At 40.9% G+C, this 17742-nt stretch overlaps 1 protein-coding gene across 1 annotated transcript; it reads right to left on the bottom strand.

Moving 5' to 3' along the window:
• Positions 1-1776: 1776 nt before the first annotated feature.
• On the bottom strand, positions 1777-17267 carry thbs4b (thrombospondin 4b). The gene is made up of 22 exons (XM_079234787.1): positions 17131-17267; positions 13579-13776; positions 12837-13087; positions 12618-12720; positions 12358-12440; positions 12200-12251; positions 11911-12062; positions 10733-10870; positions 10019-10093; positions 9755-9907; positions 9546-9650; positions 9353-9460; positions 8809-8968; positions 7501-7619; positions 6855-6907; positions 6536-6729; positions 5299-5477; positions 4419-4467; positions 3859-4055; positions 3552-3724; positions 2783-2922; positions 1777-2520 (listed from the first exon to the last, which is right to left on the bottom strand). Exons 1-22 carry the CDS (start codon positions 17207-17209, stop codon positions 2462-2464), a joined length of 2820 nt encoding a protein of 939 aa, XP_079090913.1. The 5' UTR covers positions 17210-17267; the 3' UTR covers positions 1777-2461.
• Positions 17268-17742: the final 475 nt, after the last annotated feature.

Here is a 17742-nt window from a genome sequence, read left to right as displayed (position 1 = left end):
TCTATATATATCACCTGTTATCTAACCATGTATGTGTCCAGAGGTATAGTTCAGACCAACATGCTTTTATCTTCCAAACATCATACATGGCTTTGCTTATCTGGAGTTCTTGATTATTGTTTTATCTTTGTCTATTGTGTTGTTTCCTTTGTTTGAGCATTTCGATGAGGCCCTTGGGAGTTTATTTTTCCCTCTTTGTACTGCAGATTGCTGCTGTGGCTTACACAGTCTTGGGTGCAGGCTCGGTGCTTATTCATTGGGATATGTAGCTCGGGGAGTGATGGCAGCATCTTGTTTTACAAAGTCCAGCAAAACTCTTCGTACAGCACTGATTATCAAATAAAAGATCAAACAACGGGCAATCTTCATATCCAGTAATGCAACCAATGAATCAGTAAATTAATACAAATCTTAAAGGGGTTCTTCCTCCAGACTGAAAGCAAAGCAGAAATAAATATCTGAAGGAATTTAAGCATGCAAAGAAGTTTAAAATCTGTTTTAGGTCTTATCGTCCTTGAAAAATATCTCCCTGACAAGACGGTTTGATTTGATGTAGCGGCAAGAGAAAATAAAACGTAGAGTTCGGATCACAGTTCGGATCAGCACAAAAGAAGGAAAAAAAGGAGCAAATATGACTTCTAAAAATCACTCATCACATTTTTTTGTGGTGCCAATACTAATAACTGGTCATTGATTATCCATATTGGCAGATGCAGATCCCCTTTTTTGTTGTTTGATTATTGCAGCTGATCTACAAGGCTGCAGACAACTGATCTGAAGTCAGTGTACATTCTAAATGTTATCCATTTCATTTGTTCAAGTCATCTATTGTATCATCAACACACAATTCAAAGGATAAGGAAATATAAAATAGCATTTTTATGGATTAAAACTAATCTTGTCATTAGTAGTTTAAATGTGTTATAAGCTGCTTGGAGCTTAGTGTAAACGGGTCATAATTCCCTCTCTAACATCTATTTATGTTGTTGTGAAAACATCTCTTTTAAACAACAGTGTGAAGTTTCTCACTAAAACAACATTTTACGAGATTAAATGTGAACATATCATGATAACGTTATAATATAACATCGAACAGAGCGCAGAGATCCATACGGATCGGCAGTGGTCCGTTACGCCACATAATAGTTAAGTAATACAGTGAACAATTACTGTGCTGCTTTTAAATTTAACTATACTTTTTTGTATTATTATTTCTGATTAATACAATAGCACTTTTAGCAAAATGAAGCCACACGGAATACAAGATGGATCATTTAACTTCTTGTATAGTCAATATTTTAAATAATCTTACCTCTCTAAGTTGAAGATAAGTCACAGCTCTGTTATCTACTAGCTGAGTTCATGAAGGCAGGCATAAAAAAAAGCCAGATATAAAGGAATCTGCATCATGTTACGTTGCCTCTTTATAAAAAAAACAACAACTTCTTCCTTGTCTCTTTTCCGGAGGACCCCCTGCCAGGAGCAGAGAACAAAGTCTCTCTTCGTCACGCAGCTAATCAGGGATAAGAATGTTCTTATTAGGAAAGTGTTTCCGCTCAAGCCAAACAGTGGCCTTTGTTTCTAGAGTTTCAACCTCTGAGCAAAAAGAGAACGTGCCAATCTCCTGGGGAAGTAGAGGTTATTGGCATGCATTCAAGTAGTTTATTTAGTGGTATGCATGCACAGTATGTGTGGCTATATGATGTCTTATAACACATAATCAGCAACATAAGAATGATCCTCATATCACATTTAAAACCAACATCAATGTACTTAAAAGCCCTTTATTTTGACCAGGGTTGTGACTACATAGATATGAAATGATCAAGATGTCAAGGACTAAATGTTTGGAAGAGAAAACATGGTGAAACTGAGCTTTAAGTTAATCTTCCACAGTGAGTGAGGCAAGGCACAGTCGGTCATTTGAGTCTACAATACTTGGTTTCCTCTTCACGAACGTAGTAGAAATGCCACTCTGATAAACACATAAAACCAGTTTATGAATACAATGTACCGTCAGTAAGAGGTGTTTATCACGCTACACAAACTCTCCTGTGTGGAAGCAAAATACAGTTTTCTATAGTAATGTTCCCTTTTATTTTGAAAATACATGGCAACTGTCCATTTTTGACCATATGTTTTTTTGTATTTTGTAATTTGATGTTCCATGTTTTTAGGTCATATCACAGAACATAATAACTTATAACCTTCAGATAATGAGCTCAACTGGATTCTTTAGGAGATAATCAAACAGTAAAAATACAATTGGGTAACGGAAAGAGACATGATAATATGCACATACAGTACGGAGATTGTGGTCATTTAAGCACTGAAACTGTACACACCAATACACAGACAGACACACACATTCACACACACACACACACACACACACACACATTCACATATTCGCACACAGAAGCAGTCTTTAGAGATCTGATGTCGTGTTTTTGTCTTGACTTTAGAGCGCGTCAGACCCGTGCTGAGTGCTGAACTCCTGGAAATCCTCTGGGATGGTGTCTGTGGAAGAGAGACGTCGGGTATCATGAGACCAGCTCAGAATCTAAAGCCAAGCCAGCCCAAACCAATTCTATGCACAGCTGTAGTCTGCAACCACAACATCACATCTAAATCTAAAATCCCTTTTCATACACAAGCTGTGAAAGACTTTAAGACCATGTGTATTAGAAACAAACCGCCAGACAATGGCTCAGTCGCAGTAATTCAAAACATATAAAAATGATAGAATATGTGGAGTCGTGATTCAGTGTTCCTTCCTCACCATTGCAGCGGTATTTCAAATTGGACCAGATGATGTTTTCCTGAGAGAAACAGAACACGCCGAGTCGTCCTCCTCTCATGGTCGTGTCAATTGTCACGCCAGAGTCTGCCACCAGCTCAGTTCCTTCATAAAACCGCGCCCTAAACAAAACACACAATTAGCATAAAAAACTAATCTATGTTCCATTCTCAACACTTTGGAAAATACGCTTATTCCCTTTCTTGCTGAGAGTTAGATGACAAGATTGATACCACTCTCCTGTACTGTAAATATGTAGCTGGTGCCAGCAGCCAGTTAGCTTAGCTTAGCATAATGAGTGGAAACGGGGGGTAACAGTGAGTCTGGCTGAGTACAAAAATTGAGCCGATAAATCTCTGTTATATTTCATTTTTAATTTCAATTCTAAACACTGAAGAGTAAAAATGACCTTCGTGGAGTTGTCTTGTCACCGATGAGCTTTCCAGGAAGTTATGGTATAATTAAATCCTGCACATAACCTCCTGGAAGTATTTCTATTTTTAAATAAACAAGACATATGTTCATTATTGGCCAGTTGGCAGGTGGATTTTGTGACCTTCAGCCAAAGTCAGGCTCGCCGTTTGCCGCTGCTTCCAGCCTTTATGGGGAGCTTACTATCAGCCACAAGACGAATAAGTGCGTTTCCAAAAATGTTAAACCATGCCGTTACACAATGGAGCAACAATTAAGTAGTTTCAAGGTGCTTTCGTGGAATCAATATGAAGATGGCCTCGATCGCGTTTGGTCTTACCTGATGTATCCGACCTGTGGGCGGTGCTGCAGGTACCAGCGGTAGGACACCTTGTCCTTCCAGCCCACATTCCTGGGGTCCTTCCACAGCAGGCGCACCTGGTCGTTGGTGTCTCCCGTATGCCACAGCGAGTTCCTCAAGTGCTCCCCGGGGCCCGTTCTAGACTTCACTGCCTGACGAACAGCGACAGATAACAGAGAGAGAAGTAAGACAAGAGAGAGGCAAAACATGTGGAGAATATGTCCAGGGATTAAAAATAGGATGAGCATGAATTTGCCGCCTGGGGATTTGTGACAAGTGCTTTCACCTTAAGTTGGATGCCGGGCTCAGCCACAGCTCTGAAGGGAGTTGCCTGCCAGTAGGTCTGTTCGGTCTGCTTCCACATCACCACGTAGAAGGAGGACGAGTCCTGGTAGCCGAAGATGAAGCCGGCGTAGTCGTCGTCAGTCACTGTATTTACGTGAAATGTTCCTTCAAAGTCCACTCCACTGAAAGCAGTGTAGCCTGACCACAGAAAGGGAAAACAGTATATAACTTATGTTCAGACTTTTTTCACGTAAACATTGTGCATTTTATTGACTGATAAATATATATATATATGTATATATATATATGCATATGTATATATATATATATGTATATGTATATATATATATATATATATATGTATATGTATATATATATATATATATATGTATATGTATATATATATATATATATATATATATATATATATATATATATATATATATGTGTATGTATATATATATATATATATATATGTGTATGTATATATATATATATATATATATATATATATATATATATATATATATATATATATACAACACAGGAAATACTTCTTACCAACAGCAAGTCCTGGGTCACTATTCATGGTCTGCACAATTTCCATTCCCTGTGTGAGAAAGAGTTGTTAATGAGGCATTTTGCACCCTGATGCCTTCCTTTGCTTAAGTATCACTAAGCTCATTAACTGCAGCTTGAATTTGAGGTATATTACAATTTGTGTTGCATGCACTGTACATTTAGTTTTTGGCAATGGAGTAAACCTGCTAACAATGATTTGTGGGACAATTCTGTTTTTGAATGCAGAAGCAGACAGACAAATAATTACATCAATGTTTCAGATGATACAACTATATTATGTCTGTTAATAACTAAAGACAGAGGGAATTATATTTGAGAGATGTGAGAGCCCCTGGCCCTGTAATCATTGGTGACAGTGCAATTGAGCAGGTGTGCTCCTTTAAGTACTTGGGAATACAAATGGACGATTAATTAAATTAGAGCGTCCGCGTTGATTATCTGTGTGCTCAGAGGCTTTCTCTGCAGACTCAGACTGTACTGAGATCATTTCAACACTGTGCTGGAGAGCATCATATGATATTGCACCTCACAGTTAAAAATCAAGAATCATCAACGCGGTTGGCACTTTAGGCACTGTTGTATGTTGTCTTGTGTATTATGTCTTTACGGTCCGATTTACGAGTGTCTCCTGTTTTATAATTGCTTTATATTTTTATATTTATTAGGGTACGTGCATTAATTAGTTTTGGAATACCCAATTACTTTATTGTTGGCTATGTATCGGTTTAAGATGATTGCAGCTGTGTATACGTCACTATTCACATTTTGTATTATTATTGGATAATAAATATTGATCATAGCTGCTTTAGCTTGTACCCACTGTACAGGAAGAGGGAATTTTCTTTTTTTTTCATCTCACCTGGTTCAAAACCACCCAGTTGGGGTCAATCTGGGCGTCGCCCTCTGGATCCAGCACCACCGTCTGATAGGCCCTGAAGTCGGTCAAGGTGACCTCAGCATTCTCAGGACAGTTGTCAATCCTGTCAATAATTTTGTCCTGGTCGAAGTCAGACTCACAAATGTCTCCAACTCCATCATCTGAGGGACAGCGGAGAAGATTTGGACTTAAATTAAAGTTGTCTTCAGTGAAAGTAAGAAAGACTGTCAGTTATTGTTTCATGAATTCAGAGGTGCAGACACTTTGATTACACACACTAGCAACGATTGTGTTGCGTAATGTATGCAAAGTTATGCGCTATCAATCCTTTTTAAACCAGTGTGCTTCCTGCCTTGTCACAATGAGGAGATTTTAGACTGACTTAAGCGAAAATGTCAAAAAGGCCGACAGAGCTGAATATTAAAGGGTATATTCACATTTCAAGCAAAAGAACAAGGCTGTATGTTGCATTTGTTTTAATATAGGTCTCCCTAGTCTGCACCCTGCTGTGTGGGTTCAGCATTAGAGGGCTGTTTGTTCATTGTAGTGGCATGTGCAGTTCTGATATGGATTTTTAAATGGAAGGAAATATGTTGATACACTTTTATCACTGTGAATGTGCAACAGCTGCTACGACGTCAAAAAGGTGGTTATTGGCAATCAAGATTCATTCCGTGTCATTGATTGAATTGACGCTCAATCGGGCAAATGCGTGAATGTCTTGTAGGCATGTTGAAATCATTTTGAACCAGAACACTCGTGTAAAACACTTTGGGTTTTGATATATTCCAAACGGTTGGCTTCAATTTACATCACTTAACTCCCAACAAAAGCTGACTCGACTTGATTTGAATTGACACTCCCATTGACTCCAGAGGGCATTTTTGAATGAGTCACAAATGTGTGCAGACTTTTACCCGACAAAACAGGCTTTAACCAACGAAACATGCTTTTTACCAACAAAACCGGCTTTAACCCAAAAAAACTGCCACCCAAGGGTTGCTTTTGTGTTGGTGTGAAACTGGGGCACACAATTGCTTGTGAAGGAAAGTCAGGAACAGTTCAGGGGGAATGTGGACATGAAGTTATGAACATTTATCCGATCACCATGGTGGTTTTCAGCCAAATATATCAACAATCACATCTGATTATTACTGTAAACTGATTTGACTGTGTGGCGTACGAGGAGGTGGGTTGTGTATTTCAGACCAGCACTCACTGTTGTCGTCAATCTGGTCAGGATTCGGTACCAGCCGGCAGTTGTCTGGTCCCGGCGGCAGAGAGTCAGGGATGCCATCGTTGTCGTCGTCATCGTCACACTCGTCTCCCATGCCGTCTTTGTCGCTGTCCAGCTGGGAGCTATTTATCACGAATGGGCAATTATCCTTGGTGTCCTGGTGACCGTCTCCATCGCTAGAGGGGAAGTGACACGATCACATGAGCGTGAGAGAAACGTCTGTGGTGCTTGTTGCAGGAGTAGAGACAGCAGTTCAGATATCTGCAAGAACACAACATGGAGGCTGTGACAATGTTATTACCTGTCTTGGTTTGTGTCACAGGAGTCTCCAACCAGGTCGTTGTCAACGTCAGACTGAAACAAGAGCAGAGAGTTCACTAAAAGCTGCCCTTTTTTTTACACACGAGGTACATTACATTACATTTCATTTACATTGCAGGTACTCGGATCCTTTACATTAGTAAAAGTAACAAAGGTCCTGCATTTTAAAATCTTACATCAGTAAATCTGAGGGGCAGCAGATGATTAATAGGAACAGAAAGAAGAAGAAAAACTCTCTTTTTATACTTTTACCCCTTTTGGGTATGTACAGATTATTTAAAGGAAACCAGCTGAGAAGTTTAAAGGGGAATTTTAACAACTCCTATACATCTGCAACATGACCAGGATCAGAAACGGACACAATTTGTGGTTTGAGCCACTGTTTCAATCTTTAACAATGTGCTGTTTTCATAAATGTATTATATATTTTGTTAAATCTTAATCTCAAAAGCAACTAGTAGTTTAAACTGCAAGATAAATGTATTGGAGCAAAAAATACAATATTTTCCTCTAACATGGAAGTATAAGTTAAAATGGAAATACTCAAGTAAAATACAAGTTGTAGACTTTCCACTACAGCTATCCATCCCTTCATCCCTCCATCCCTCTATCTGGCTCTGACTGACCTGATTTGGGTTGGGGATGTCGGGGCAGCTGTCACAGGCGTCTCCCACTCCGTCTCCGTCCCGGTCCAGCTGGTCTCGGTTCTGGACATACGGGCAATTGTCCAGAAAGTTCTTCAGGCCTATGCACGGCAGTCAACAAGAGGAGATGGTTTGTGTTATTTAGCAGTCCGTCTGACTCCTTCTCAGCAGTGAAATATCGTCATGGATGATATATTCATAAGTGGCAAGAACAGATATTATCACTTTTTCTGAATTCTCAGTGAATTTGAATGATTCTGCGACAATAAGTCGATTGACAGAATATTGACCTGCAACAATTCTGATAATAAATCAGTTATTTTGTGCCCCAAAATATTTAGTTACAGCTTCTTAATTGTAGAAATGTCCTGAATTTCTTTATCTTTTGCGTTAGTAAATTGGCTTTTGGACCATTGATCAGACAAAACAATCTATTTGAAGGTTTCAACTTGGGCTTTAGAACATTTCCATTATTTTTGGAATTTTTTTCAAACCCCTCGTTTCATAGAGAGAATAATCGCCAAATGAGAATCGTTCTGTCACAAAAGAAACAAAGTTACTGCCCAGTGAAATTATTAACAAATATGGATGTTGCCATTATGGAACAATGACCCTATTAACATAATGGGATATTAACTTAATCAATTCAATCTAAGTCTAAAATCAAAGTGATGCAGTAAAATAACCAAGTCTGTCATTGTCTTGACAAACTCTCTCACACTTAGTGAAGTCAACCAGTGTATTTAGATTTGATGAATGAATGCATATAGAAATCCATACGACTGTTTGATCGACTGAATAATGACATGGCATGTCACTTGTAATTCCACCACTAGGTTGCACTGTTGTATTTGCTATGAAGGCAAACGCCAGTTTGTGTTCAGATGCTGTTTCTCATTCATCGCAGGGAGGCAGCAGCAGCAACACAAATGCAGAAAGGTCAAGCAGCAGCGATAGAGGAAAAACTATCTTCTCTCCTGTGGGCTTTTCTGAGGTGTAATCATGCTGGTGAATGATCAAAGCTCGTGTTCGCTCAGGGGTCAGACTGCTTTTGGCCTTCACTTTTTTATTTTTTTCCCAGTGCTGTTTGTTATGCCTCAGCTGGCTCATAAAAACATCCATACGACTATATTTTTTCCTAACATGATTAAGAGAGATGTGTAGTGTACAATTAGTCTGTAATTTAATGTAAGAGCAGGGTCGAAATGTGAAGGAGGGAACAGAATAATAAATTAAAACTGGTTATATAAGCACAAGCGTCAGTGTTAGGGATGTTATTTAACTCCGTACCGTCTCCATCCATGTCGTCATCGCAGGCGTCCCCTTTGCCGTCGCTGTCGGTGTCCCTCTGGTCAGGGTTCTCCACCATGCGGCAGTTATCACAGGCGTCGCCATGGCTGTCCTTATCGCTGTTCTTCTGGTCCACGTTGGCCTTCAACCAGCAGTTGTCCTGGGACAGACGGAGAACAAAGGCCCCATTCACAACACATACTGGTTTCCAGTGGACAAGCTTGTGTGTGCATGAATGTTTTTGTTTCGAATTAATGAAACTACATATGTGGTATTGGTTAAGAATAACAGAGCTAGGTTGTTATGCTAAGCTAAGCTATCACTCCCAGGTTCTAGCTTCTTAATTGTAATGTGTTTTACCTTTTTTTTTTACATGATTGAAACACTTTTAAGTGCTTAAGGAAACTCTGATGTGAATGTACATTTGTGGCGTAATTTAGATTAAATTAATTGATTAATAAGAGATTAATCAATAAGGAAAATACTCCTCAGTTGCAGCCTTGCGTGCTTGCATGCATTTCTTACTTAAAGCATGTCCACCAACCTGCTCGTTTGGTATACCGTCACCATCGGCATCGTCGTCACAGGCGTCTCCATGACTATCCCTGTCTGCATCCTCTTGACCGGAGTTAGGAACGAAGATGCAGTTATCCTGTGAAGACGTGTTACAGTAAAGTTAAATAAGGCCCGACAATCACAGCAAAGTTGCATTTGCTGACAATTTGCACCTTGGTTACCTTTTTACAGCTCGCATCTTTGCACTTGAGTTTTTCATCTGGGTAGCCGTCAATGTCGGTATCCTTCCCACACAGGAATCCGTTACCGGCCCAGCCAATTCCACACTGTCGAGACAAGAGGAACCGCAGACAGCGTGCATATGGAGTTATGCTTATGTGCAGTATGTGTGTGCAGGTAGTACGTGTGGGAGGAAAGGGTGAAATCCTACCTGACAATGAACTGACCCGTCTCTCTCTGCAATACACTGGGCGTTGGCGTCGCACGGGTTTGTCAGGCTGTTGCCGCAGCTGATCTCTGGCTTACAGCCCTTCACTTGATCTCCTGTGAAACCTGTTTTACAGCTGCCGCAGTGGTAAGAGCCCTGTGCAGGAAGGAGGACATCTAGTTTCTTTTGGACAGCCACTTAAATTCAATAATTGCCCTACGTGAGCCATGTGTGTAGTGTTGGGATAATATTCTACGGTGGTCTTACCACTGAGTTGGAACAGATGGAGTTTGCAGTGCAGTCGTTGCTGGGCTCTTTGCATTCGTCAACGTCGTCACAGACCTGAAATGATGAATGTAAGATGTGAATTTATCCAAAGCTTTGTTTTCATGACAATTTAGGTTATTTGCCTTTTTTTTTCTGATTTCTAGGTTCCAATAATTACTGCATAAAATACTGAATAAACAGCTGTAGAAGGTAGGTACATTTACTCAGGCACTGTTCTTTCGTACAATTTTGAGGTATTTTTACTTTACTTATATACTGCTCAACTTCATTCCAGAGGGTAATTGTTTATTATCTACGTTCTTCTTCTATATCAGTTTTGAACATCAGATAGATCCAACATTGGATTTCAAAACTACAAATACCTGGCCTGAGTATTTTATTATAACTTTACACACAAGCTACGCATATATATATATATATATATATATATATATATATATATATATATATATATATATATACACAGTATTGTCCTCATATAGGTCACGAGTATTTTTGATATCCCATATGCACTGATTATTTACACCATAATCTTACGGCTAAAGCGTGGTGTTCTCTTGTAGCACAACATGGGAACTTCTTTTATACAGTTTTATTTCTTTGATTGATGGTGTAATTTGCATGCATCCTTTTAAAAGAAAATTCTAGTCTCATTTTGTATTTGCGTCTTCCATATGTTATTCTCTCTTTTACCTGTTTGTTGGTCTGGGCATACAAAATGCCCACACCCTCCACGGCCAGGCCGCTGTAGCCCAGCGGACAGGCGTCACAGCGGAAGCCCGGGGCAGTGTTCACACACTTCACTCCAGGGAAGCAGGGGTTAAACTGGCACTGCAGGAAGGAAGGAAGGCAAGATGTTTCAGCTCTGCTGAAGCTGAAACATGTACATGGTTCTCACTGGGCTTCTCCCCAAAAGCTTTTAGTTTTGATGACACTTTTGCTCATGCAAAAAAGAGAATGCTGAAGGGGCCAGTCCTTATAAAAAGAGGTCAGTGCAAACACGAGAAGACAGACAGGCAAACACACACACACACACACACACACACACACACACATACACACACACACACACACACACACACACACACACACACACACACACATACACAGACACATCTGTGTACTTCTATCCTCATGAGGACCACATTTAAAGTCATGCCTGAACTTGAACTGAATTCCCAAACATTTACCTGTGGCTTTCCTTCCTAAATCCCATTATACCACATTAGCTTCTGTGGAGTTTCATGTTATGTCTCATCTAATTATCTGTCATCTCTATGCTGCTTCACATGGAAGGCTGAGCTAGGCTGTTCAATGCCGCTAGAAGGCAGTGGAAATGCTACGTGCCATGCAAATGAATACAGACAGCTGGAATAAACTAAAAGACATCGGAGTAACGTTAGCCATTAGCAGGGTGCATATGCCTTCGGACACAACTTTTTTATAACAAAACAGCAAAGGTAACACAATGTTTTGTTTTGGCTAGATGAAGTGATTTTTTTTCTTTTCCTCAGCTGCTAGTGCAGTGAGTAACGAGACTTTTATACCGTCGGAATCTGTCTCAGCTTTCATAATGACATATTGTTTGTGCGGGGAGAAAAATGCTGGCGGCATTAATGTGTTTTTGCTGTCTGCTCATTAGTTTGCTTGGTATTGGAATGGTGTTTTGTGAAGGTAAAACTGGTTACCATGAGCTTTTAGCTGAGTTTCTTCCTGTTATGTGGGTATGCAGGGAGAATATATGTTTAACATGTCCATCTGGTGTTTACCCCCATTGCTGGGGGCGCTGGGGTTCAAGAGATTTAACCATAACTACAATATTTACCATAGAGACCAATAATCACCCTAAAATACAAACGCACAAGCCTTACCTCGTCCACATCATCACAGTTGAAACCGTCCCCAGTGTAGCCATCAGGACACGGTCCACACTCGACACCATCTGCTGTCTCTATACACATACCGTCACGGAAACAGACACCTTGGGTGCACCTTGGTTTCACCACCTCAGTACCACCCAGACCTTTTAAACAACAAAGGAGAAAAAAAACATTTCATTTCATCATCTGCTAATTTATTTTGTTTGTCCAACAATCCAAACAGTATTCATTGCACATGGTATTTAAAGGTGAATGGCATGACTGTTATAGGACATCTTACCACAAGCCTGACACTCTGAAATGGTGTTTCTGAGGAATGAGGTCTCTTTGACCTGGAAAAGGTCAAACATAAACAAATTTATATGCAGTCAGGCGCGCTGTCGGGGAGGTCAGGGATGGGGAAGCAGTGGCCTCAGAGGAGCCGTTAGTGGTAGTCACCTGCTGAATGAGGACGTCTTTCAGCTCATTTATCACCTTGGTTAAGTCCAGCATTTGATTGGACAGCTGTTTTGTGTTGACCCCTAAGAGAAAGGGACTGTTATTGTGTTAAACTGAAGAAGAGGTGGGGGATTCTCGGAGCCTGCTCTCAAGTCACTCCGACAAACGCTGACTGTTGTTTTTTCCAAAGGCTGGGATTGTTTTTATGAGAAACATTTGGCCGTCTCTGTAGACGTTTGCTTCCACAGAAAGAATCTTACCCAGAGTTTGGACAGAGTCCTTTTGTTGGAAGTGGCAGTCTTGTAGCGCCGCAACATTCTCAAATGTGTCCCCGACCACCAGCTTGAGCACGTCTAAACTCTCCTGTTAGAATAAAACGGGTCAAAGTGGACATCTCAGACATTTGGAAATCTCCGGATCCATTATTGGGCCAGAAACATAGTCATTATTGTATGTAAATACTGTAAGTGAGGGGTCACCTGATCCCTGGCTTGCATGGTCTTCAGCTCCACCAAACCGTAGCCTGCTGGCAAACCTTGGAAGGCAGCAGGGAGATCCCTGATCGTCTCCACCAGCCTGCAGTCCAGATGCAGCTCCACCCCGCCCGGCCCCGGTGGCTGCATCCCCTTCAGGTGGAACAACAGTCGGTGCTGTTGGCCGTCTGCCAGGACCAGGTTGTTGAAGGTTACCGAGCTCATCCTCCTGTCACTCCGCTGGTAGCGCAACACAGCTTTTAGAGGACAGAGCCAGGAGAGGAAGCGATGGTAGGAAGGAGGAGATAATGGGGAGAAATGGAGGAGGATTTACAAGGAGCATTTACTGTAAAGGGATGATTCATCCAAATTACAACAACACTAAGTCTACAGCCATGACGTGTAGCGCCTCTGTAAGGCTGTACTTATGCACAGCTGTGCTTTGAACAAAATGGTAACACCAGCATGCAAACAAGGACAATGCCAACATGCTGATTTTAAGCAGTATAATGTTTACCATGTTCACCGTCTTTGGTTAGCATGCAAACATTTGATAATTAGTACCTGCAAACCCCAAACATTGAGCTGAAATATGAGAACGTGCTCCACAGAAGTGAGAGGAACTCCAGAAATGTTTCTCCTTGGGTTCATTAGTATAAGTGTCTACTTTTACTTTTAACACATTAATACAAAAAAGTTGATCGGTGCAGCTTGAGACGGAGCCACAGCCTCTTTCTTGGTCTCCTACCTCTGTTGAGCTTCCCCATCACAGTGAACTCAAAGTACTTGCTGTTGTCCCGGGGGTTGAACAGGGTAAACACACTGGTTCCGGTCTTGGGCTGCAACTTGAAGGAGGTGAGGATGAAAGCCTCGTGCACCCCTTGCTCGGCCAGACCCCCCTGCAGCAGGTCTGGCAGGCAATCAGGCGAGGTGAGCAGATCATAGACTGTTGACAGGGACGGGAAAAGAGAGAAGCGGTAATGCACATGAGTAATGGATGATGAGATATGAATATTTACAACCAGCAGCCGCTCCGATCCCTGAGTAAACACATCCTGAAGTCGACGAAGTGAAGATGATGATGTTGACCTAGTGTTTGTCGCTCTTGCGAGACACTGTGTCGATCAGTCAGCACCGACTTGGCAAGCCGAGTTGACTCAGAGAAATCAGAAGGGTTTAGGATGAAGTAAATCAAAGCAATGTCCTGTGACGGCTAGGTGTATGGTGTTATTGTCATCCTTTTGTCAGATCCACCACTGAAGCTGCTTGGCCAGTAAAATATATGTGATCTCTCTCTTTTTCCACCACAGTTCTATTCATTGTTCTCACGGGAAGACTTTACGGAGAAGATGCTTAGTGGGTGTGAAAAGCCAGAGGGACACCGAACACTTGCACTCATAGTTAGAGTCCTCTTTTTAATAAAGTGACTTGGGAGCCGGTCTGCCCACGAGAGGATGTGCAGTGAATCTCTAGTCCGCCATCTGCACGCATCATGAATACACAAGCACCCTAAAAGCAGTCTGCAAGGCCCACAGACACGAGGGAGCAAAATTGCTCCCAAATGCTCCCAGAGATTGGCTGACAGCCAAATTGTGAAGCATGATTCGCAGATGACGTCCTTTTTTTCTTCTTCTTTTCTTAACTCTCTCCTCGTGTTTCGTCCGTCACATGAGGTAATTCAGCCAAACTACATCATGTTGTCAACAACCACCACAAAGATGAGTCTCTTGTATTTGTTTTTGCCAGGATAACCTGTTGAGGTTTACACATCTCTTTTTGACTTTCATTGGTGCATCAAATTGACAAAGTCCCAAACATTTTAAAAACAACAAGGGAACACAATGAACCTCAATGCATGTTTTTGGAGTTACTGTAACACTACACAGGCACACACAGACACATGCATAAAGCAGACAGTCCTGCTGTTCATAAATCTTCTGGACACAGAGCTTTATGGGGGTCAGGGTCGTCTTACGCCATCCGGAGAAAGTGCCTCATTTCCCACCCTGATTAACCTCCGATTTCAAGCTTCATAAAACTAGTTCAGCTGAAAGCCATAAAATAATCCAGTGTCTTGTCCTCTCCTTAACACCAGCGTATCAAATCTATCACGGCTACAAAGTACTATTCAATGTACAAATGGGAAGCATTCTTCATCTTCCTGCTTTGAGAGCTCACATGTTGAAAGCTGTGATTTACTTTAGTTTCATAGGTGCATAGTCAACCATTAATAATGATGAAAAAAATGACATTGGCATGTAATTTAAATAAACAGTGAGGTCACACTTGAGACAAAAACATGTAAACCTCCAATTTGTTTTGGACACTTGAAAGCAGTGGAAACAAGTTGTGGTTACAGCATATATTGGCAAACTTGTTAGAATGTATAATTAAAGTTATTTATACATTCAGTGACTACGGATAAACTGTATCATTCATCATGTGCTGCTGTAGCTTTGTATTGTGCGTCTTGTGTGTTCTTCTCATCACATATAATGTTGTATTGTGTCTTTCATCCTGTACTGTTTGCTATTGTGTTATGTTTGTTGTTATGACATGTCTAGGGACTATACAGCTGAAGCTATAATCTGGTACAGTGCATCAAATGGTGGCGTTTATGTTTGAACTGTACATGTCCCTTTTAAATAAAGATAATTCATTCATTTGGAGTCAATGTTTTGATCTCCTGATGAATGTAAATCCAATCTTCACTCTTTTACTTCTGTATTTGGTCCCCACCAAAATGTCTCCTTAGCTGCTAAAATGCTCCACAATGTTCACCAGCTAGTTGCTAACAGTGTCTGTTTGCTGCTGAGCAGGTTTAGTATTGTGAGGTTTTTAGAGCTCCTTCACTGAAAACAGCTGCCTGCAGCAGTCAAAGACGATGCACCGAGAGTGAACCAAAACAGTAAAGTTGCTGCTGGACAGCTTAACAACGAGCTGAACTCATAAAGCTCTTTAAAGCCAAGGGGAACTGCAGCTCGGGCGGATAACTCTTTGTCGGTTCATCCCCACGTACCTCCTTTCTCATTGTCATTTAATATGTTGTTATTATAGAAGTATTGATTATAGCTGCTACAAATATGTGTTTTGTCCCTGGGCAAGGAGTCTTTGTGCCCCGCGTAGAAAGTGAGTTTCGAATTCTGTTTATCTCGGCTCCCGCTGAAGTCATCCTTCAGGACACTCGTATTGATCAATAACCCTTTACAGAGATATAATGGCTGCTTTGTGTTACTAAAATCCTACTTACCGCATCTTTAAACACTCTCCTTTTGAAACATTCCAGTCATGCAGGCAATGACTCATTTGTAAAAGGAAACTGATAGATGATAAACTCTATTAAACTGGACTTGTTTTATACATAACATCAGGCAGCTATTGCCCAAACGTTGTCGGGATTAATGGGTGCATGAAAGGTATGCCATCTATCACTGGAGTGATTTGTAAGAAGCTGATAAACTATCAACACCAATCTTTCCACATGTCGTCTGCAGCGCGGTTTGTGTGTGACCTTGAACACATCTTAGTGTGACTGTGTGTGTGAGAGAGAGAGAGAGGGAGGGAGGGAGAGGGGAGTTTGTGCGTATGTGTGACTTGAAGTTCAATATTGCTCCCAGATCAACTCTGATTGTTCCCATGTGTGTGACCGAGCTGGGACTTTGTTTGAATTAATATGAGCCAAAAAGCTGAACCTCCTGAAGCTGAAGTAATCAAGCAGATCTGGGCTGGATGGATATGAAAAGCAGGATGACTTTACTTTAGCAGAAAGATGTCCACTTTTATTCTTTATCTTTGCCTTCTTCCTCTCACAAACACAAAAATGCATTCGGCTGCCTCCTCTCTTCTTGAACTGACGGGATATTTAACATTTTATTCATACCTCAGTGAGTATCATACACCATGTCTAATCCTTTGTGTTATTTATGCATATGATTTTCTCTTTCACAGTGTCTGCTTTATCCATTATGCATTGAACTCATACATAGTGTGTTAAAATACCCAGTGTCGGAGCCATTAAATCTTTTTTGACAGATAATGAAAATGGAGGATTACATCACATCCAGGAAGTCAGAAAAATATGGCATTCAAATAGAATCAAAGACATCTTTCTTTGTGTGTGAGTTCAAATTCAAACAGAGAATCTGCAATGATTATTTTATTTCTTGAATTACTTTCATCCCCAGCAGCTATAGCTGTTGCAATGGGTTATTGCCAATCAGTGACAGATTTGGTTAAAATCGTAATGCCGTTTAAATAACAAATATGAAAAGGAAATTATAAAACTTCAAACAACACTCACCTAAAGCCTGGGCTTCCACGTGTAAGCTCAGTTTTAATAGCAGCTGCGAGGCCAGAATCAGGGCTGTCCACACACCCATTGTGTCCTTCCAGCTGGTCCCAGATCAGCACTTTCTCTGTAGTGACTTACTAATAAGTGACAAGCTGATTCCCGTATGTCTGCGCCTGCTGTGAGTGGTGCGTTTGAGTCCTTGCCTCCTTTTTTGAATCAGAAGTGAGACAAGACTGTCATGGTGAGCCTGATGGAAGAAGCTGCTGACTGTTTTTGTGTGTGGAGTCTGAATTGGTCTGTGAATGTGAAGATCGAAGGAGTCTTACGAAGGGAGGAGCTTCAGGGCCAGAACCTTCTTTTAAAACCTTCCTCAGACGGCCCCATGTCGAGAAGGAGTGACCTGGAGAATCTCTTTGCATTGGCTCCTGCTGGCTGCTACCATTTCCCACAGGCTCTTAAACAAATGTGCTGGAGTATAGCTATTAATCCAGTCTAGGAACCCATGTTTGGCCACTTGAAATTGAGCGCTGATTATTTTGGACCGTCTATGCTTGAGGTGAATAAAAAAATAATTAAAAAATCCCACATCCATGCAATTATAGAATGTATTTCACACTCTGT

Source organism: Taurulus bubalis (genome assembly GCF_910589615.1).
Source record: "Taurulus bubalis genome assembly, chromosome: 19".
In the NCBI taxonomy this organism is placed as follows: domain Eukaryota; kingdom Metazoa; phylum Chordata; class Actinopteri; order Perciformes; family Cottidae; genus Taurulus; species Taurulus bubalis.
This window is presented reverse-complemented; position numbering and strand designations above follow the sequence as displayed.

What these genes read in the sequence shown, in the direction of transcription:
- thbs4b (XM_079234787.1), bottom strand. Translation starts at nt 17,209, where the DNA reads ATGGGTGTGTGGACAGCCCTGATTCTGGCCTCGCAGCTGCTATTAAAA. An exon ending in GATGGGGAAGCTCAACAGAG is followed by an intron (nt 13,088 to 13,578) that starts GTAGGAGACCAA and finishes GTCCTCTAAAAG; the next exon opens with CTGTGTTGCGCTACCAGCGG. An exon ending in TGACGACATGGATGGAGACG is followed by an intron (nt 7,620 to 8,808) that starts GTACGGAGTTAA and finishes TGCCGTGCATAG; the next exon opens with GCCTGAAGAACTTTCTGGAC.